Here is a 24132-nt window from a genome sequence, read left to right as displayed (position 1 = left end):
ACTCCAACTGAGGCTGAATTAATGTTTTTGCTTGTTTTTGTACTCTATGTCCTTATTTATAAAACCCGAAGAAACCTCCATAAAAAGATTTTTTTTAAAATAAATAAATAGTTGGATTAAAAGGGAATAAAGACGTGGAGAGAGTTCATGGTCTGAAGTTGTTGAACTCAATGTTAAGTCCTGAAGGCTGTAAAGTGCTTAATCGGAAGATGAGGTGCTGTTCCTCCAGTTTGCGTTGAGCTTCACTGGAACATTGCAGCAGGCCAAGGACGGACATGTGGGCATGAGAGGAAGATGGTGTGTTGAAATGGCAAGCGACAGGGAGGTCTGGGTCATGCTTGTAGACTGAGCGAAGGTGTTCCACAAAGCGGTCACCCAGTTTGCGTTTAATCTCCCCAATGTTGAGACGACCGCATGGGGAGCAGCGAATAAGCAGTCCAAATTGAAGGGGGTGCATGTGAAGCACTGCTTCACCTGAAAGGAGTGTTTGGGGCCTTGGACTGAGAAGAGGGAGGAGGTAAAGAAGCAGGTGTTGCACTTTCTGCGATTGCATGGAAAGGTGCCGTGGGAAGGGGATGAGGAGTTGGGGGTGATGGAGGAGTGGACCAGGCTGCCATGGAAGGAAGAGTCCCTATGGAATGCTGCACGCAGGGTCAGGGGAAGATGTGTTTGGTGGTGGCATCATGCTAAAGTTGGCAGAAATGGTGGAGCATGATCCTTTGGAGGCTGGTGGGGTGAAAAGTGAGGACAAGGAACCCTGTCATGGTTCTGGGAGAGAAGGAAAGGGGTGAAAGCAGAGGTGGGAGAGATGGGTCAGACACCGTTGAGGGCCCTGTCAACCACAATGGGAGAACCCTCGGTTAAGGAAAAAGGAAGCCACGTCAGAAGTGCCGTTTTGGAAGGTAGCATCACCGGAACAGGAAGAGTCTTCCTTGAACAGAGGCCTGAACAATCCCCACCCACCTCCACTCTCTGTCTGGCTGAACTTGTTCTCTCACTGAACAATTTCTCCTTTAACTTGTCTCACTTCCTCCAAATAAAAGGTGCAGCTATGGGTATCCACACGGGCCCCAGCTATGCTTAGCTTTTTGTGGGGTATGTGGGACATTCCTTGTTCCAGTCTGACTCAGGCTCCCTCCCACAACTCTTTTTCCGGTGGATCGATGACTATATCGGTGCCATTTCATGCTCTCGTCTGGGCCTGGAAAAATTTAATGATTTTGCTTCCAGGTTACACCTTCACATGATCCATCTCCGATGCTTCCCTTCCCTTCCTTGGCCTCTCTGTCCCCATTTTTGGTAACAGACTGTCTACCAATATCCATTACAAGCCCACGGGCTCCCACAGTTACCTCGATTGCAGCTCCTCACATCCTGCTTCCTGTAAGACTCCATCCCTCCTCCCAGTTCCTCTGCCTCCGTCACATCTGTTCCGAAGACACTACCTTCCAAAATGGTGCTTCTGACATGTTTTCCTTTTTCCTTAACTGAGGGATTTCCCCTTCCCAGTGGTTGACAGGGCCCTCAAGCGTGTCCGATCCATCTCCCGCACATCCACCCTCACTCCTTCCCCTCCCTCTCAGGGCCATGATGAGGTCCCCCTTATCCTCACTTTTCACCCCACCAGCCTCCACGTTCAAAGAATCATCCTCCACCATTTCCGCCAGCTCCAGCATGACGACACCCTGGTCCACTCCTGCATCACCCCAACTCCTCATCCCCTTCCCACACCTTCGCTCAGTATGCATGATCCAGGCCTTCCTGTCACTTGCCATTTCAATTCACCATGCCCACAAGTCCATCCTTGGCCTGCTGCAATGTTCCAGTGAAGCCCAATGCACATGAAGGAACAGCACCTCATCTTCCAATTAGGCACTTTACAGCCTTCCAGGCTTAACATTGAGTTCAACAACTTCAGACCATGATTTCTCTCCTCCATCTTTGCACCTTTTTTAACTGAATTACTTCTTCAATTTTTTTTTCTTTTATTCATTTATTTATTTTCCCAACTCCCCCCAACAGGGCCATCTGCCACTTGTTCTTATGTGTTGCTTTAACAGAACACTGACCCATGTTCTGCCACTGACATATTCTGCTATCTTTATGCCACTATTAGCACCTTCTTTAGTCTTAAACACTACCATAACACACCCTTTGTCCTGTGTCTTTGACATCTTTGCCAAATTTCTCCTGAGCTCCCACCTATCCCTGACCTATCTTGCTCCACCTGCTCCACCCCCTCTTCAACTGTTTAGTATCCATCACATTTCTACTTTTCTTTAGTTCTGACTCAAATCGTTAACTCTGTTTCTCTCTCCACAGATGCTGCCAGGCCTGAGATTTTCCAGCATTTTCTGTTTTTATTTCCGGTTTCCAGCAATCGCAGCATTTTGCTTTTGTCAAGGGGAGATGGTTAGATTCAAAATCATGAGGGGTCCGAACAGAGTAGATTAGGGAGAAAATGATCCCATTGACAGAAGGATCCAGAACCAGAGGACACTGATTTAAGGCGGCAATAGCAACAAGTTAAAAAAACTTTCTTGTTTACACAGCGAGTAGCTTAATCTGGAATCCATTGCTTGAGAGTGTTGTGGGGGCAGATTCAATTAAGGCTTTCAAAGGAGAATCTGATAATTATCTGAAGAGAAAAGAATTTGTAGGGCTACAGGGAAAAGAATGGGGCTAAACGAGTTGCCCTTGCAGAGTGCCAACATAGACAAGGCGGCCAAATGGCCTCTTTCTGTGCTGTAACCATTCTATGATTCTAATGGGACAACTTCCAAAGAAAGCCAGCTGTCTTGCTGCCAGATTTAAACTGAAGAGCAGAAGTAACAACAATAGAACTATTGCACATACTAAGTTATATAAAATTAGTAGAAAGTTACATTTGCAACATTCCGATTATGACTATGCATCTTTTTCAAATGTACATTGCCAACCTGTACAGGTGAACTAAGCCAAGACAGAAAATCAGATACAAGTGTCAACAGCCTGTGGCAGCAACTTTGTCACGTGCTCCCAAGGTGCCCAATATGCTTTCATTGCTTCCTATTCCAGTGGTTTGCATTTCTGAAAAAAAGTTTCACCTATTAAGGCAAACTGAATGTTCTGTTGAGGAAGCATCGGGCACTTATTAACCTTTCTTCATAGCTTACAATTTACCTCAAATAAGGCCCATTAAATAAATCTTACTTTACCAGACAAGATAAAATACCATTTCCTACCAAGAAAACTCAGATTTGGCATGCCAACTGTTTCACAACAATGCAATTCACTACAGCAAAAAAGACCCCACAAAAAATCCATTTTTCAATTTCAGCAAAGTCAATCTAATAAGAATTTACAATAGGATTTAACAAAAGAAGAGTTACAATTTTCATAACAATGGACTAGTTGGCAATAATTGCACATTTTGAGACTATACTTCATTTTCAGCTTTCGTAATAGTCTATTTTTATTGTAATATCTGCAGAGCTGATTCCTTGTTCTAATTAGAGAGTTTGAGACTTCAGCCTCCACAACATTGCCTGTGCAACCCTATCAATCCTGCACAACAAATTTAAAGGCAATTATAAAGCAGTTTTTACTTGGAAAAATATTCCAAGATGTTTTACAAACTAGAAAATGGATCATACGGCATAGAAGGGGAAATTATGTGAGCAGGTCAAGATAAGTGTTGGTGACTATTGGTGTGGCGTGCAGATGCGAGACAAGAAATGGGTGGCAGAATTCTGGACAAGTTGCAGCTTGTGTGCAGTGGAGTTTGACATGCTGGGATGGGAGAGGACAGTTCGAGAAATGGAGTCTGAAGGAGAAGGGGGCATGGGTAAGCATTTTGTCTGCAGTGGATGTGAAAGAGGGACAGAGAAGGCTGGCTGAAGCAGTCTTGGTACAAATCAGCCTGATCTAATTGGGTGAAACAGGCTTGAAGGGCTGAATGTCCTAATGTTTACAATTATTTCATTGAGGCAATTTTCTAATGCATATATAAACATGTGGAATGGATAATTAAAGCCAACTGTGACAAATAGAATGCTTTATCATCGTTGAATTAGTGAAGTCAACATTAAAAGAAATACTCAATTTAGAGTATGGAAACAGAGAATTTACAGTACAGGAGGCTTTTCAACCCATCATGACTTTCTCAGCCAAAACAGTCAACCAGCCTCATTCCACTTTCTAGTTCTTGGTTTGTAGCCTGATAGATTACAGTGCACGTTCAATAACCTTTTTTAAAATGTGATGAGGATTTCTGCCTCTACCATACTTTTAGGCAGTGTGTTTCAGAACCCACCTGCCCTCTGGGTGAAAACGTTTCTCCTCAACTAAATTCTAATCCTTCTGCTAATTACTTTAAATCTATGCCCCCTAGCTAATAGTCTCACTGCGAAGGGAAATATCCATTTTATCTAGGCCTCATAATTTTATGGGCCTCAATTAAATCTTCCCTTAGCTACCTCAGTTCCAAAGGAAATAACCCCAGCCTACCAAATTTTTCCTCATAGCTAAAACTCTCCATTCCTCCACTTAGGTGGAGATGATGGCAGAGTGGCAATGTCACTGGAGTAGTAATGCAGAGGCCCACGCTAATGCTCTAGGGAAACAAGTTCATATCCCACCAAGGCAGCTGGTGAAATCTAAATTTAATTAATAAATATGATGTATAATGCTAGTCTCAGTAAGGGTGACCATGAAACTATCATCGATTGTCATAAAAACCCATCTGGTTTGCTAATGTCCTTTAGGGAAGGAAATCTCCTGTCCTTACCTGATTCCGTCTACCTAAACTCCCAACCCAAAGAGTGCTACATTTGTCTTCTCTCATCTGTCAATTTTTAAAGTTTGCAGTTTCTTTATTGCCTTAATGATCATTGTAGTCTCAGCAGACGATTCTGAAATACAGTATAGACTTTCTTTAACAAAAGAGCTCAATTTGTGATTTCCTTCTTCCTGCAAGTTTTGCTCTCCTTATCACTGGGCTCATGTTCTGTTTGACCACTGCTGGAGTCACAGGTAGATCACTCTAATGGCTGTGACACTCCTAAAATGGAATAACACTGAGACAATCATAACTTTTGTTGTGTTTATCCTTGGCATGTGGGCCAGTGTTTGTTACTCATCCCTAGTAACCCTGAGAAGGTGGCGGTGAGTTGTCCCCTTGGAGCAGTTTGATAATACTGAAATATCTTGCTGGGCCACTTCAGATGGCAGTTAACAGTGAAAAACACGAGTGTGGGATTGGGGTCACATATAGGTCAAACTGGCAGGTTTCCTTCTCTGAAGGGCATTAAGGGCACCAGATGCATTTTTACAACAATCTGACATCTTCATAGTCACTGTTATCGATATCACCTTTTTATTTCTAGCTTTTTATTAAAATTGAACACAAATTCTCAAACTGCAGTGGTAGGATATGAACTTCCATTCTCAAAATTATCAAGGCCTCTGAATTACTAGTCCAGAAATATAACCACAACATTACAATACCCCAATATCTCCTTTCATTGTAGCTGTAAGGGTATAATGCAAAACTGTGTTAAGCACCACTTATTCCTGAGCTCATCACTTGTATTCAACCAGTGGCAACAGTAAAAGGGCCTTGGTGATAGCGATTAGCATCCGAGTGGGAAGGCCGTCCACAAGTCTTCCCATCCTGGATTTTTAACGGGTGGAGACAGGGAAATGGCACTCTCCCCTCCACACACACACACCACCCCCCCCCCCCCCCCCCCACACACAGCAACCCGTCTCTAAGCTCACCTGCAGTGGTCGGGGGGGGTGGGGGGGGGTGGGACAATACATTCTGTCAAAAACAACCAGCCTGATTCTTAGAGCCTACTTGAAGGCCTGCAAACGATACAATTAGCAGGAACTTGCAATTCTGATTAATCAATCTTGAGGGCGTGTTAATTTTGCGGATGTGATGTTTTTTTTTAAAGATCACAGAAATTCGAGTTGCGCTTAACATAATTCGAGCTTCAAAGTTTTGTACTATTGTTTTTTTGTGCTCTTGCACCAAAATCAGGCAAATTGCACCAATGAAACCAGAGCACAACTGAGCAGAAACTCTAGACCAATGGATCTCAAATCATCTATTAATCTCTCAGGCAATTAGATGATCTTAATAGGTATATATATATATAATAGAAGATATATATATATGTATATATAGCTATATAGAACATTACACTTTGAGAGAGCAGAAGCAGCTACTAAAAGGGCATGCGGGAAGACTAAACCTTTCCTTAGACATATACAAATCATGCCCTAGAAATAACCTCACTCTTCTTGGGAGGTTTCACATGCCACATTCAGATAAGACTCCTGTGCAGACATAGGGGAAGATGTCACATTTTCCTTGATATAAACAAAAGCAGTTGAAGATTTGATTATTTTTGTTTTGCATATATCTACCTCCTGGTTAATGAAAAGGGGTCTGAAAACCATCCCCAAATCATCTGATCCTTAAACTGACCTATGCACCAAGACAAGGAAGTTAGAATAGCATTCAATAGTATTCTGTCTTTTAATTTATATTCTTAATGTTGTAACTAGATGAAGTGAAAAAACATTTTGTAGCATAGAGTAAATGTAAACCAAGTACTATTAAGAATGGACTTTGGCTTAACATGGGAACAGGAGTAGGCCCTTCAGTTTCTTAAGCCCGTTGTGGCATTTAATTAGATCTTAACAGATCCGTACCTCAATTCTATTAGCCCGCCTTTGCTCTAAATCCCAATATTAACTAATCAAAATATCAATTGGCCCAGCATCCTCAGTCTTTTGGGAGAGAACTAGGGATTTACACTACTCTGTGAAAGTGTTTCCTGATTTCACTCAGAACTGGCCTAGCTCTAATTTTAATGTGTCCCACCAGTGGAAATTGTTTCTCTATATCTACCAAGATATCAATTAGATCACCTACTAACCTTCTCAATTTAAAGGATTACAAGCCAAGTTTAAGCAACCTGTCTTAATCTTATTAGCGACTTTGAGTACTCTTGTTGCCTGTGCAGTAGCAATTTGTGATCTGTGCACACTGGCACCCCCAAGCCCCTTTGCTTCTACCACAGCTCCAAATCTCTCACCTTTAAGAAAATATTCTGATTTGTATTTCTTAGGCCTCACATTTATCCACATGGCCACAGTTTTGCAAACTCACTTAACTTATCTGTTTCTTGTCGTAACATCCTTCTTCCGTCTATACTATTTACTTTGTTTCCCAACTTAGTGACATCTGCTAACTTATATATACAACTCTCTTCCTTCATGCATGACATTAACCTATATAATGAAAAGCTGAGGCCCCAATACAGCTCCCTGGAGAACATCACTTCAAACATCCCACTAGTCAGGGATTATTCCCTTAATCCCTATTCGGTCTCCTATCTCCCAACAAATTACGCCCTGTACAAAGCTACCTCTAATTCTGGGCTTTTCATTTTTCCTAATAACCTCTCCTGTGGAACTTGGATAAATGCAACAGAAGTCCATATGTACAACATAAATAGACATTTCCCTCCTGGCATGCTAGTGACCTCCTCAAAAAAATTAAACTAGGTTAGTCAGACATGGTCTAGTCTTTAAGAACTCCATGCAGATTCTCTAATCAGTTCTTCTTGCCCAAGTAATTACACATGTGTTGAGTTAGTGCCTCAAAATACTCACTTGACTTGAATACTTCATCAAACTGCACAGCTGATAACAGAAACATATCTCAAATGGGTGACAAACAGCCTGAAATTTGAATCAGCACTTGAGCACTGAGCTACCATTATATTGTTATATTCACAGTCCTTTTATGAGGAAAACACATCATATTCACATGCTAAATTTTATGACTTCAGTGTTAGAAACCAGCATTGTAAAGTGTTTCAGATTCCATCAGGTATATGAACTGGATTGGACCTAACTCAGGCCTCCCTTCAAGGCCTGGACCAAAGCTCTGATTACTTCAAGAAGGAGAGCATACTGGTTCATTACAAGCTATTTAATGTCTTTCTTACACTACAACAGAATAATACCTTGCAGTGTACCTACACTTCAGTAAAATACTTCATTGGCTATAAAGTGCTTTGGGACACCCAGTGGTTATGAAAGGCACTGTATAATTGCAAGCCTTTTTTTCTTTTTGCTTATGCAAATGTTTTTGACTAGATTTTTTGGCAAATTGCCAAACTGGTGCTAATGTAGGTAGAAGGAAAAAGAAACACTTCAGGACAGTAGTGATCAGTCATGTAAGGTGGTAGGTATTAATCTCTTGGCTGTTGTCTTGGAAAATTGTTGCTCGTATGAATTGAGCGGTACCGATGCTGTAGCAATAGAAATATGGACATTAATTAAAGTGCAAATTCCAAAACTACTTGCCATGTAATAAACATGGCACTCTTAAATGGATACAGTGCGCAAAAAACCCAGCTCTTATATGACACAACTTTAGAGATGCAAATTGTGTGTTGTTACCTTGTTACATTGCATTAATGAACAATTTAACATCTTACCTGTTATTTTTTTCACAGGTTGAAGGCGGACACTGATGGATTGGTGTGTCAGCAGAGGGGAGGAGGGGAGAGAGCGGGACATTCCTTCCATTATCCTTATGTGTTGCATTCCTTCAGAAACTGGGAGGGACGGCACAGCGTAATCCGGTTCAAAAGCACAATCGTTCTCCGTATTGGACACACCTTGTTGAAAAAAAGTGTGAAGATTTAGCTAGCAAATTAAGATGTCATAGGACAATTGTAGGCTGATGTAGACATAAACAGTTGTCAAGAGAACCAGAGTGAACCTGCCACTCCGGGGTTAATTTCTCTACAAATTCTCCCCTGTCAAACTTGTGGATGTGGATACAAACTTAATCAAACGATTTTGTCTATCCAGGGTAGGATGACACAGACAATAAAACAATTGCCACATCTTGGGGATAAGTCCAATAACAACATGTAATGCCTAAACTTCTGATTAAGAACCCATGAAAGCAGATGCTGGGGAAATAAAAGCTGTTAAGAGAAAACAAATACTCTTTAAATTTTAAAATATCAAATAATAAATAAACCTAACAAAACTGCTAGCCTCTAATGAGTTTCCAGAGACAGACATTTGGGCAGATGTGAGCTCCAATAATAGGAATCACTGAAGTTTTTTTAATATTGGGACATTTAAATGGGAATTTTGCCCTAGAAGTTAAACTATGTGAAGAGGAACAGAGAATATAAGTCTGAGGCTGCTAAAGTAATCTATGTAATTGGGGGAGAGAAACAAGAGAGGTGCAGAAGCAGCACGCTGTAAAACTGCCTGGAGAAACAGTTTGTCTTCGAGATTTGTAACACTGTAAACTTCCTGAGAATACCCAAACACATTCGAGTTTGGCTGTTGTACTGAATATTTTTTAAATTGACATGGTTGGGAAAACAGTTATAATTCAACGTTGAGGTTAACAATCCATTCAATGGTTTCAGCTGCAGTGTTAATGGTTGTGAGGTCACTAGGAATGGATCTCCCAGGGCAGAAGTATATGGGTAACGGTCTGACTTGGATGGGCACAGTCACAATTTGAGCTGCTCCTCACGTTCCAGTTCTGGAACGAAGGGTCATGTCTGCCTGTCCTCAAGCAATTGAGGGGGTTATACAGATTTTCCATGGAAGAATGAAACCTTAAAACCGAGTGCTGTGGGAAGTAAACGATGAATACAAGCTTTTAAGCAATTAAGTTGTAAAGTCATTAGCCCTGATTCAGATCCAGAAATGAAGCATTTTGTGAGTCGTAAACAGGTCATGACCCCTCACATTTGTGTGGATCCTTTTGTTAAAAAGTAAGGGGCCGGGGGGGGGGAGGGGAGATGTGGTGGGGCGGTTTACTTGTAAAAGTGGAGCTGACCTGTTTGCAATTCCATGCTTCAAAACTGACTTATTGGGATGATTAACAGAAAAAGGGTCAAGCCCTTATGTCACATGGGACAGAGGCTTTCGTGCTCTTGGTAGAAGTAGAAAGTTTTCTTTAATCTTTGTGTTAATTAGAGGAAGGCTTTTATTTCTTCTGTTTCACCACGCAGCTGCTTCCCAGTATAAGACACCTTAGAAAATAAAATGTGAGTGGCTAGAAGCTAGATTGTGGCTATGCCAGCCAATCAAGCAGAGCTAATAGTGCCACTTAATGGGGCCTCAACTTTTTACAATTCATATAAATGATTTGGATGAAGGGCATTTGGTATAGTTGCTAAATTTGCTGACAACACAAAGATAGTTAGGAAAGTAAGTTGTGAAGAGGACGTAGGGAAGCTACAAAGTGACATAGATAGGGTAAGTGAGTGCGCAAAGACTTGGCCAGTGAAGTATAATGTAGGCAAATGTGAAATTGTCCATTTTAGCAGGAAGAATAAAAAAGCATATTATCTAAATGGCGAGAGATTGCAAGGCTCAAGAGATTCAGAGGGATCTGGGTGTCCTAGTGCATGAATCACAAAAAGGCTAGTATGCAGGTACAGCAAGTAATTAGGAAAGTTAACAGAACATTATTGTTTATTGTGAGAGGAGTTGAATACAAAAGTAAGGAGGTTATGCTTCAGTTGTACAGGGCACTGGTGATACCACATCGGGAGTACTGTGTACAGTACTGGTCTCCTTATTTAAGGAAAGATGCAAATGCATTAGAATCAGTTTAGAGAAGGTTTACTAGACTAATACTGGGAATGGTGGGTGTCTTATGAGGAAAGGTTGGGCAGGTTAGTCTTGTATCCACTGGAGTGTAGAAGAGTAAGAAGAGACTTGATCAAAACCTTTAAGATCCTGAGGGGTTTTGACAGAGTGGATGTGGAGAGGATGCTTCCTCTTGTGGGAGAATCTAGAACTAGGGGTCATGGTTTAAAAAATTAAGGGGTCGCTCATTTAAGATCGAGATGAGGGCAAATATTTTTCTCTGAGGGACGCAAGTTTCTCCTCCTCAAAAGGCAGTGGAAGCAAGGTCTTTGAATATTTTTAAGGCAGAGCTAGATAGATTCTTGATTAACAAGGGGGTGAAAGATTATTGAGGTAGGCGGGAGGTTACAGTCAGATCAGCTATGATCTTATTGAATGGCGGAGCAGGCTTGAAGGGACGAGTGACCTACTCCTGCTCCTAGTTCATATGTAATCAAGAAAGGAGGAGCCAGCTCAGATGTCCGCCCTGATTTCATTTTATTAACGGTGAGGCTAACAGGGTTCACTGTTATTATGAAGTAGATCGACCAAACAGCAAATTCTGACATCCGCACATGCGCAGTTAAATGCAAAATGAGAGAGATAGCCCACTCATCCACAGGGTGCGCTGGAGAAATCTTAGTCAATAGGCTTGTCATTGAAAGGCATGCATTGGTGTGAACATTGGGTACTTGCCCACTAGTTCCACATTGAAAATACTGTAAAAGTTAGGGCTAGTGCATTCAGGGATAAATGAATTTTTAATGGTGTGATAATTGATAATTATTAATGATTTGGACCTGGAAAATTTAACTAAGCATGGAGTCTCATTCCTTCAGAAGTTAAAGTGTAAGAATCTCTTTTCTCTCTCTCATAATCCCATCTTTTTTCCCACCAATCTTCATTCCGCTTTCATGTGAATTAAATCTCATTCATATTTTCTGCTTCACACTTGCTGGTTTAAATTCTACATGTCTCCATGAGGATTCTTCAACCCAATTGGCTGAGCCTCCCAGTTTCTTGACCTGCTCACAGGCACCCTGTAGAGGGTGCCACGCTGAATCAGATACCTGATTAAAGGGAGCCTTTGCTCTAAAACCAACAAAAACTTTGTGGGCAGCTGTCAATGAGGTGAACAAAGTGTCAGTGAGGGCAAAATTGTCACTTAATTGTCACTTGTGCATAAAGTGGGTTCAGTCAGAACCAAGAATCCAAATGAAACAAATAATACTGCCATAAAGTGGCTAATAGGTTCAATGTCAGAAGTTCACACCTGTATCCCAGGGAAAATTGACTCATCCACATGACTCGTTAGAATGAGGTTGTATCAGCTCTTTACGTTACTAATCATATAGGTAGTCTTGAACCATTTGATAGATTCATGGAAGGCTGCTTTAATATATCAATATTTACAAGCCCAAAGCGTTTCACAGCTAATGAAATAGTTTTGAAATATAATCACTGTTGTAAGGTAGGGAAACTGACAGCCAAATCCATTCAGCAAGGTCCCATAAACAGGACTGAGAGTAATGACCAAATCATCTTGTTGAAGGAAGGTCAGGGTATCAGAACTTCCTTGTTCTTGCAATATTAGTGCCGTTTAAATTCAACTGAGAGAGTAGAAAAGTTTTGTGTCATCTGAAAGATGGCATCGCTGACAATGCTAGTACTACACCAAAATGTCAGCTAAGATTACATACTCAAAGGGTATCTTAGGCTTGGCGAGCGGGGGTAGGGCCCGCTCGCCAACGTGTAAAATGACACATGGTGACGTTGGGCTTGCGTCGCGACATCACGGCACGTCATTCAGACTTTCAGTTCGGCGGGCACACACCCGAGTCAGCTGCGTGCTCGCCGAACTGGCAAAGGCCTTTTAAGGCCATTAACTCTCAATTAAAGTGATTAACAAATGCGGCCTTCGCATTTTTCATGGAACCTCATCCGTGGGTGAGATGAGGTTTCATGAATGATTTTAAATTTTGACAAAAATTTTTATTGAAATTAATGCACATGTCCCAGCTCATGTGACAGTTTCACATGAGGGTACATGTCATAAAAAATTTCTTGCCACTTTATTAAATATTTTGGACTTAAAACTAATCTCTTTTGTGTGAAAGAGTGCACTCCCGACTCAGGCAACCACCTACCCCCACCCCTTCCGCCTGCACAGGGAGCGCACAACGTTTCCGGGCGCACATCATGCTGGACGGGTCTTAATTGGCCTGCCCATGTAAAATGGTGGCGCCGATTGGGTCCGTGCCCACCTGCGCCCACGCCCGCTCAGCCCACCCGACAGGCAGAAAATTCTGCCCAAAGTCTCTGCAGCAATTTTCTGATACAGAATCGGGAGTGCTGTCACTTAACCTTGGCTCATTAGTCACACTCTCAACTCTAAGTAATAAAGAATAATGTGGACATAATAATTGTAACTAAATAAATTGTAATTAAACATAGTACACAAAGCACAGGAGGCATCTCCCTCCATTAAAGATAGGCAATTGGATATAGCTCGAGGGACACCACTCCACTGCAAGCGTGAGGCGAGGCAAGGCAAGGAGGCAGGCCTTCATCAGTTACCAAAGCCGGGACAGGGACTGCACTACACTCTAGCCATCTAGCCAATTGAACTAACTGACCACAGGCTTGAAATTGAGTAATTCAATACTTAACTCAGTAGCACAAGTTCACAGAACAAATGTAATAATAATTAAATATGTGCAAGATGTTAGTCTGAGGAAAGTGAAAGATGACCAAGGACCAGGAGAAAATATTACTGATTGGACAAGGAGGAATCCCAAAGGTGGAATCAGCTCCCTGAAAGGAAACAGCTGTTTCCATGTAGAGCTGATCTAATATCAAATCGAAATGGTTTTATGTTTTTTTTCTTTTATCCATGTTACTGAAAATAAGTCAAATAATCAAGAATACTTGCTAAATGTCTCCACATTGCATACCCACATAATATATATATTAAATTGAATTCCACTTAGACTATACAATTGCAATGCTGAACTGTATAACACGTTGTACCACTATTGTAATTATAAAATCCAATTGCTATATAGCTGAATGAACTAAACAAGCCTGAACTTATACAATATCTTTATGATGTCAGGGAGTCCAAAAATGTATAATAGCCAATGAAGTACTTTTGAAACTAATGTCAGGAGAAACTATAGCTCAACAATGAGCTATCCGCAAAGAGGAGATAGTCTGGGCATAATCCAAGTGTAATCTCTCGAAAGAGAAAGGTAGGGTAAACAAATGCAGAGCTCCATGAATATTGATAGAGATTAAGATGAAGAAGAAAAAATATGTTTATGACAGACGTCAGGTAGATAATACAATGGAGAACCAGGTTATAGAATATAGAAAGTTCAGAGGAGAAGTGAAAAAGCAAATAGGAGAAACAAAGAGAGAGAATGAAAAGAGACTGGCAACAAACATAAAAGGGAATCCCAAAGTGTTCTATGGGCATATAAATAGTAAACCGGTGGTAAAAAGAGGGATAGAGCCAATTAGTGACCAAAAGGGGTATTTACACATGAGACGGGGGGGCGGGGGGGGGATAACTATGCTATTAAATGAATACTTCACATCTGTCTTTACCAAGAAAGAAGATCCTACCTAGGCCACAGTGAAAGAGGAGATAATTAATACTAGAAGAATTTAAAACAAGGAGGAAGTATTAGTTTGGCTTTCTATACTTAAAGTTGATAAAGCACCAGGACTGCATCGAAGCATAAGGAAAGAAATGAGAATGGAAATTGCACAGGCACTAGCCATAATTTCCCAGTTTTCCTTGGATATGGGGTGGTTCCAGAAGGCTGGAGAATTGCAAATGTTACATTATTGTTCAGCAAAGGGTGGAAAGATAGGCCCAGCAACTACAGGGCAGTCAGTCTAACTTCTGCTGTGGGAAAACTTCTAGAAACAATAATTCAGGACAAAATTAATAGTCACATGGACAAATGTGGGTTAACTAAATGTGGCTCAACCATCTTCAGCTGCTTCATCAATGCCCTTCCCTCCAACATAAGGTCAGAAGTGGGGATGTTCACTCATGATTGCAAAATGTTCAGCACTATTTATGACTCCTTGAATGCTGAAACAGTCCGTACCCATATGCAGAAAGGCCTGGACATCATTCTGGTTTGGACTGATAAAGGGCAAGTAACATTTTCGCATACAAGTACTAGGCAATGACTATCTCCAACAAGAAAGAATCTAACCATCTCTCCTTGACATTCAATGGCATCGCCACCACTGAACACCACCCCCCCACCCCCCACCCCGCCGGAATATCAACATCCTGGGGGGTTACCATTCACCAGAAAAGGAACTGGACCAGCCATATAAATAGTAAGGCTACAAGAGCAGGTCAGAGGCTGAGGATCCTGGGACAAGTAACTGGTCTCCCAGCTCCCCAGAGCCTGTCCACCATATGCAATGAACAAGTCAGAAGCGTGATGGAATATTCTCCAGTTGCTTGGATGAATGCAGCTCCAACAAAACTCAAGAAGCTCGACATCATCCAGGACATCGTAGCCTGCTTGATCGACACCCCATCCTCCACCACCAACATACAGTGGCAGCAATGGGTAGTAGTTCATGAAGGCAGCTCACCACCAACTTCTAAAAGGCAATTAAAGATGGGCAATAAATGCTGGTCTACCAGTGATGCCCACACCCCGTGGAAGAATAAGTTAAAAAAGAAACTTGCGGGAAAATAGATTTATTGAGGGAAAATCATGTTTAACTAATTTGCTGGAGATTGTTGAAGAGGTAACAGAGAGGGTTGATGAGGGCAATGCTGTTGATGTGGTATACATAGACTTCCAAAAGGCATTTGATACAATGCCACGCAACAGACTTGTGAGCAAATTATAGCTCATGGAATAAAAGTGAAAGTAGCAACATGGATACGAAATTGGCTGAGTGACAGGGAACAGAGAGTAGTGGTTAATGGATATTTTTCGAGATGGAGGAAGATTTGTAATGGAGTTCCCCAAGGGTCAGTGTTGGGACCCTTGTTCTTCCTGATATATATTGATCACCTAGACCTTGATATACAGGCCATAATTTCAAAATTTGCGGATATAGGAAACTTGGAAACATTGTGAACTGTGAGGAGGTTAGTGTAGAACCTCAAAGGGATATAGCCAAGTAGGTGGAATGGGTGGACAAATGGCAAATAAAGTTCAACATGGAGAGGTGTAAAGTGAGTAATTTTGGTAGGAAAAACATGAAGCGACAATATAAAATAAAGCATACAACTCTGAAGGAGCAAAAAGACCTGGGTGTATATCTGCATAAGTCACTGAAGGTGGCAGGACAGATTGACAGCAATGATAATAAAGCACAAAGTATCCTGGGCTTTATTAATAGGGGCAAAGAATACAAGAGCAAGGTTATATTAAACTTGTATAAGACACTAGTTTGGCCTCAGCTGGAGTATTTTATACAGTTCTGGGCATCGCACTTTAGGAAAGATGTGAAGGCATTGGAGGCAGTGCACAAAAGATTCACGAGAATGGTTCCAGGGATGAGGAACTTCAGTTGTGAGGGATTAAGACCTCGTCCTGTATATTTTAAAATATATATAGATATCCTCATTACTATTTCGTAAATTTTAAAACTGAACTGAAGCTATGTCTGTCTGTGAGCCCCCGAGGGGTTGGGGTCTGAAATGCAATGCCTGAGGGTGTAGTGGAGCCAGATTCAATTGAAGCACACAGAAGGGGATTGGGGCTGTCACCTGAAAAGGAAAGTTGTGCAGAGCTACATGGAAAAGGCGGTGGAGTGGCACTTGGTGAATTGCTCATTTTGGAGAGCCGGTGCAGATACAACAGATCAAATGGCCTCCTTCTGTGCCTTAAAAATTCTGTGATTCTGTGAAACGTAGCCACGTTGTAATGCAGAGTATAGGCGATAACTATTAACAAACTTTACTTAGTTATTTATAACTTATTTTGGTGTCCCATCAGCCCATAATAGCACTGAGGGGAGTTCAGACCATGGTCTGTAATATATTACATTTCATTTAATGGCTGAACGGTACTCTTCAGCTTACATGAAGTGACTGAGTCAGACAGTGCTTATTAAACTCTGGGTACAAACAGAGATCCTGAACCAAATTTTCCTTTTCACAGACACTTTTGAAAAGCTATATAATCTTGCTGGCACAAAGGAAGTAGAACAAGGAGTTCCCACGTGTGCTTATTTTTGAGATTTAGGACTTCAATTCTATGGTTTTCAGTGTAAAATTAGAATGCATCTCTTTGAAGGTTCATATAGATTGCGATCAGACTTCTTCAATATGGCGGTTCCACCATCTGTGCCTTGTGTCACTCTTGTTCCTGCTCATGAGTGCTGGGTAAAACTCCATGTGCAGACCCCTTTAGCCTAATTTCCAAACTCTGAACTATGAGTGCCAGTGTTTGTAAGTGTACAGTCAAGCAATGCTTCCTCTTCTGCAGTGCTGCCCTCTTCTTCTGTTCAACCTTCTGTATCTGAAATGGCAAAAAAGGAGCAAGGATTAGAGTTGTAAAGTAATAATTTGTCAAGGGAAAGATAGTTTAAAATGTACAAGAATTATCCCCCAGACTTCACATTCCTGACATGTGCCCCTGTCCTCTATGTCCATAACTTGTCTGTCAAGTGGGAAGCCCTCCTGTTTTGCCTTTTCTCAGTTATTCCATGCAAGCTGTCCCTGGAGGGAGGAAGTGTGTCAATGTCGGAGTAGGTAGAAATTTTGAGGATGTGCATTTCAGGATAAAATAATGTTGTTAATGCATAAAAGATGGAAGAGAAAGAAAACTTGCATGTATATAGCACTTTTCCCGACCACCATTATTGTACAGTTGCTGTAAAAGCAGCCAATTTGTGCACAACATGCCCCAAAATACATCATATGATAGTCTATTTTGTGATGTTGCTTGAGGTATAAATATTGGCCAGAAAACCTAGTAAAACTCATGCTCTTCTTTACATAGTAACATTACACGCACATGAGGGGTCAGACAGGGCCTCAGCTATCGCCTCATCCAATAGATGGTACACCCAACAGTTCAGCACAACTTCAGCACAGCATTGGGGTATCAGTCTTGATGTTTGTGCTCAAGTCCCAGAGTGTGATTTGAACCCACAGCTTTGTGACTCAGACGCGAGAGTACAACCAACTGAATCATGGCTGACACAGCTATGTGGAATGGTAAGAGGTGGTGAGGGAAGTAATAATGTGGACAGCAAAAAGTGCAGAGTGTTAGTCGAAACAAGAGGGAGCTGAAGTAAAATATGCTGCGGTGATTGGAGGAGAGTGCTGGTAATCAGTGGAGGAAAGGGTAGTGAATGCTGGAGCTACATGAAACCAAAGGCTAAGCACAAAACAATGAGATAAGAGTTAGAAATCTTACCTTAACTTAGCTGTCCTCGTATTGTAATTAACTCTTCCTGCATTGAAGCCTTGTCCTGTGCACAATGTTTCTGGCACTGGTCATCTTTGTCTACTTGTGCTGGGCAACATGCCTTCACACCGGCGTTGAGTCCGGTGGACGGAATCCTCATGTCAATGTACTCTGACAATACTTCCAATACTTCAAAGGAGTGGCCTTCCAGCTTTTCTTGTGCCTCCCATTATCAACAATCTTGAGAGAGAGTTGCCTGCATCTTCAAGAGATGCAGGTTACCTTTAAATGTCATTAACAATGCACAATAGGCTGCAGTTTCAATACTGAGTCAGTTCTGAATTAGCTGATGTCAGCTGGAGCAGCAATTTGGGTTCAACATCTTTCCTGAATCCTCCCAGGCTAGACAGGAGAAAGCAGATTGTCAGGGTGCACATTCCTGCTAACTGCTATCCAGTGGCCCTCTCTTGGAACATTCTCAGAATCAGATGAGGATATGAATGGGTTCAGCTGTTATATCTTTATGGTCAGAAAGTCCACTGATACTCAGCACCTAGACTCACACATGAAGAGGCTGCTGATGCATGCAGAGCTGTGCCTTTAGAAGACACAGATAGAAAATAGACAAGAAAATCAATTACAGTAGACAATTGTAGCAGACATTTTCAGCTCAAAAGCTAGTAGATATTTGCAGCAAAAGATTATCATGGAATTAACTTCATGAAAACTGCACAATTTTATTTTTTGTTGAAGAAATACATTTCATAATATTCTGAAAACAGTAAGGTCAAAAAGCATTCCGTGCTGTGTGCAAATTAATTTTCTTGAATATTCAATGACTTTTGAAATGTGACAGCTAAACTTATATTGTTTAATTTAATTGGCATGAAGCAACCATGACTTGCATCAGAACGCTACTCCAAGAAAATTATTTTGCACTAACTTCCACTGAATTGATGTAAACCTGAAAACTTATAATTCTTTATTTTTAGTTATTCTATTTCGTTTTTCTGCTCTATGCAATTATATTGACTGGTATAATCAGGCCCCAAGTATCCTAATTTATGGAAAATAATTTGAAGATATCTGTTTATACAGGAAGTCTGGGTTATTATGCTCATCTTAAGGACTTAGCACACAATCTCAGAAATCATCTCTAAAATAGTTCATTGCGCCAAGCTGCTTTGCCATTAAAGTGGGGTGTGAGAAATAGGTAATGAGGAAAGTGTTAACTGAGTTACTGGACTCATGAAGGAAAGCTACAGTTATCTCCATATCGAATTGGTTTAAGAACAATGCTGCAAGGATCACCTTAGTCAGTCTTGTGTCTCAGACTGCCATTTCTATTAAGGACAAATTGACTTTATTTTGTCTGGACATGTAATCTAAAGGAATTTCCTCAGTAATACAATAGTACTCTGTAACTTTAAGTAGAAAGGATATTGGGAGAACATACAAATAAACTGAAAAATACCATGCAAGTAATAAGAGCTATTGTTAATTCTCAAGTCATCAGTAAACTCAAATAACCTGTTCCAATCCATGATCATCTATATGGCTTTCAACGTGGCCATTCTGTCATGCTGTTGGAGTGATGTGGGCACCAATCACTCATAAGGGATTGAGTATACATGTTGTGGGTTCATTTATTTAGACTAGGCACATGAGAATGTTTATACAAAGGTAGAAAGTTTGAAAACATCAGCAACAGAGTGTGTGTGTGCTCTGTTCTGAAGCAAAAGTGAAACGAAGACTGGATCACATGACATACTTCCCTTCTAGTGATGTCATGCTGCTATCCTTTAAAGGTATACTACAACACAGTCCACTGCTGATCTTACTCAAGTTACACACCCATCTGGTTACTGCCTTGGACATGTATAAAGCTTTAGACTGACAATGTATAATTCTAAATAAGTTGCCAGACATCCACCAAAGTCATATTTGTAGCGATCAAGTTTCCTCTCAAATCACTCACTATCTTTGGCGCAATGTTTTCAAAATCATGAGAAGTCCAGGTAGAAAATGAGAAACTGTTCCCATTGACAGATGTATAGCGCCAAGAAACAGAAGATGCAAATTTAAGGTGTTTGGCAAAAATAACCACAGGTGACATGAGGAAGAACATTTTTGCACAGCAAGTAGTTATGATCTGGAATTCTCCAGATTGCACATTCTCAGTCCAATGGTTGAAACATATTTGAAGCAGAACCAAGAACTTTATAATACAGGAGGAGGCAATGAGATCCACAAGGCCTGTGCTTGCGCTCTGCTAGAATACCCCAAACTTTCACAGCCCTGTCACTTGCCACAACCTGGATCATCCTCTGATATTCAAGATGCAATGTCGCTGAATCAACAATTCCCTGTTCCAAGTCATTCCATGCTGCACTAAATATGTTGCATCAAGAAATTTTTCCCAACCTCTCTCATCACTCTGTTGTAATAATTTTAAATTGACAAGGAAGCAACTCTCAAACTAGCAGCAATACTCTTTCCCTACTCATTCTATTAAAACTCTTGGGAATTAAAAAAAAACCCTCATTTAAATTACCTTTTAGCCTGCTCTGCTCCACAGTCTCATCAGTGTCAAGTCGGGACTTTGTCTCCACATGGACATTGTAATATACTCTATATAAATGTTACTCATTGCAGTAAATTTACCATTTCTACCTCATCTGCCAAGAAATTCAGATGCTGCTGCAATTATCTTAATTAGAAATCAGATATTTATATTGATTTCTATTAATGTTCTATAAGTTCTATACACTTACTTGAAAAGTTTGAAGGAAATGGTAATAATCTCTTGCAATACTTTATCTCCTTTGTGAAAAAAATTGGGTTATTCTCCTTAAAGAAGGGAATGTTAAGAGAAAATTTCATAGCTGTCTTCAAGGTCATGTGTGGTCTAGATAGAGTAGACTGAGAGAAACTGTCCCCATTGGCAGATGTCTATTGTTGAGAACCAAAAGATACAGATTTAAAATGATTGGCAGAAGAACCAAAGGCAACCAACGGCTTCTTTTATGCAGCAATTTGTTACGATCTGGAACGCAATGCCCGACAGGGTGGTGGAAGCAAAATGAAACAAGGCCTTCAAAAGGGAATTGGATAAGTACTTGCAGAGAAAAAATTTACAGGGCTACAGGGAAATTACTAAGAGTGGGACTAGCTAAACTGCTCTTGCAGCAAACTTGCATGGACCTGACGGGCTGAACAATCTCCTTCTGTGTTGTAACCATTTTATAATCCTATAATTCCATTTATGTAAGAGTGTTTTAATGTTTTATCATGATAAATACTGTATCAATTCCTTCGTTGTGTAGTATATAATTATAGAGCAATTCTTTCACTGGTATGCTTGACTTAATTTAATCAAGATTTGACTATATATGGGGAAGGTTTATAACCCTGGCTTCAAATATTGTAGTGACTACTGCACAGCTGTAAACATATAATTACCCCAATCTCTAATGCATGCATATAAATATAACAAAATTTGTTTTTCAAGCTTAGTTACAGAAAAAATTAAACAATACTCTTTGATTTCAAACATTTTTCTAAATCTGGTTTGAATTATTCAACACTGAAAACGTGCAGAAATCAAGACTTTATTTGAACATTGTGCAATAGTATTTGCATGTTGAAATTTGAGCTACATGAAGAGTTAACATAAAAAAATTCCAATTCACCTCCACATAAGATAATGCAATTCCTGACTTTCTGGGTTCAGGGAAAAAAAACACTCTGCATGCTTATAATAAAATGTGACAGGAGCAAGAGTTCAGTCACATAATAACAACACTGCAGTTCTGAGGCTATTGTAAAATTACACTATAAAATAAGCATAACCTGTTGCTATGGCTATTTTCATAATTTAAAATTGTAGGCATTTTACTCATTATTTTCTAGCTCAAGAAGCATACATTTGAGAAAACCAGAAACTGACGCAACAGGAAATCAAAGGAAAAACAGCCAAGCAGACTAGGAGAAAGGTCAAAAGAATTTGTTTAAACAAATGAGAGCAAGAGTAAACCATAGATTGCACTGTACCATAATAATAACTGACTCAATGAAAGATGTCACCATATGCTGCAAAGGCTGAAATAACCCAGTACATGACAAATGGTTCCCTGAAATGTCATTCATTTGGTTTGTTTATATTATACATATCCTTACGTAATGTTAATTGTCTGAGTTTACTTTTTACTGGATTGTGGCCAGGAGTGCAATATTTGTGTAATCCCTTGCAATGACAGTTAAAAAGGGCATTCTTATAACACTTAGAGATGATGCAGTCATTGCTCCAATTTTATATACACATATCAAATATATATATTTTATATACATGTAATACCAAGTTATGTTTGGAGCCAAGTGTAGATCCTCTTGGATCACCCAGGTAGTGCTATTACTGTCGTTCAGATAGACTGTTAAGTGTCACTAGGATGTTCTACTGCCCTGGGTGGTTGCTCGACTTGCTCTTTTAGAAAGATCTCTATCCCTTCCCTCTGTCGCACTCTATAACTGTACTTAGGAACTTCACTTTATCTCATTCACCGTTCGCACTTCAGCTCTCTAAGCTATTTTATTTCCTTGCTCCTCTTCCCCTTCTGTTCAAGCAGGTGGGAGGGTTATTCCTATAGGAGGATGCTATAATTAAATATACTTCCACTGCTGGATCCTGTTGGTAACTGTCCTGTCAGTTTCATACTGGATGGACATCTATTATGCTGCCTCAAGGACCAACACCATCGGCTATTAAAGCAGGCTTGTGGGATCTGATGCCCCACTTTGGCATTACACCAGATACTCTGATTTTCACTTTTCCGTTCCTTCAAGAACAAGACGTCAGAGTCGTTTACAGCACAGAAGGAGGCCTTTCCACCCATTGCGCGGATTCGTCTCAGGTTTGCACTAAGTACGGTAACGGGCAGGTAAAATGTCATTTTACCCGCTGCCACAATGGTGGGTTTTCACGGCCTATCATCCCAAACCCACCAAATTATTTATGCATTCCCAGGAAACACACCATTTCCATGGTGGGTGGGCTCCAATTCGCCTGCCACACTGTCACCTCGCTGCTTCATCACGCCAGGCATCACATTTAAAGTACAGCCACACTCAGTGCTTCCAGCCCCGGAGTGCAACAAAGAAGACATGGCCCCGAAAGGCAAGAAGACTGCAGCCAATGAGAGCCTTTTGGATGCTGTGAAGGTCTGCTGTGATGTCCTCTGCTCTGGCCGCAGGAGGGGCAGCTACATTACCACTCCGGCTTGGTAGGCAGTAACAGTGGGTGATCAGTGCCAATGTTGCACAGAACAGGTTATGAGGGTTGAGTGGGGGAGTGGGACTTACTGGAGAACTGACGTGACTCGATGGGCGGGGTTTTCCGTGTCCGCCAGCATCAGGCGTGTTCAGTGGCGTGAGTGACAATAGGGCGAGAAGCCCAAAAATGAGTTTCATGACATTGTGAAATCAGTTTGCAATCATCTGCTCCACCCACTAATGGCGGGCCGCATTCTCCACCATTGGTCGGAGGATAGAGGATGAATGATCTCATCCGTGCAGCCAAGGTATGGTAAAGATCTCCTCACTCTAAACTCTCATGCTCAAGTCCATCACACAGTCACTGGCATCTCATTCACTGCCAGTTCAAGGACATCACCACCCATTCTCACACACATTAACCATCACCATGTCCATCTGACCTCATCTCCTCTGGAGACTGCCTTCTCAGCCCTCATCATCTTGAGGCCACTTACACAGATCAACATGCCCCCCCACCCCCAGGGATACCCTCTTTCCCAAGGGCAGTTCTCGTCCTGCAGCCTCTTCCCTTTCCTGAGGTCACTTCTCCCCCTTCCCCAAGGGCAACATCTTGCCCTGCAGCTGTTGAAAAGCCTCCCACATATGGCTGATCAGGTAGGTAGAGGCCTACCCGTGAGCCCCCTAAAAGTGACGTGGTGCTGTGAAGCCTGGCGCTGATGACTGTGAGTGTTGACGAAGCAATGTGGGAAAAACAAACCTTGAAGTCATGAGTGAAGTGCAG

The 24132-nt window shown here is 41.2% G+C and overlaps 1 protein-coding gene across 2 annotated transcripts in view; it reads right to left on the bottom strand.

Moving 5' to 3' along the window:
* The window catches only part of LOC144668069 (protein TANC2-like), a 923845-nt gene that overhangs the window by 438652 nt on the left and 461061 nt on the right, over window positions 1-24132 (bottom strand). For both annotated transcript variants that reach the window (XM_078529835.1, XM_078529836.1), the window contains one exon: window positions 8502-8684. In XM_078529835.1, coding sequence (XP_078385961.1) covers window positions 8502-8684 — 183 coding nt within the window. The remainder of the gene's footprint in view (window positions 1-8501; window positions 8685-24132) is intronic.

Source organism: Cetorhinus maximus, chromosome 25, assembly GCF_964194155.1.
Source record: "Cetorhinus maximus chromosome 25, sCetMax3.hap1.1, whole genome shotgun sequence".
Classification (NCBI taxonomy): Eukaryota; Metazoa; Chordata; class Chondrichthyes; order Lamniformes; family Cetorhinidae; genus Cetorhinus; species Cetorhinus maximus.
This window is presented reverse-complemented; position numbering and strand designations above follow the sequence as displayed.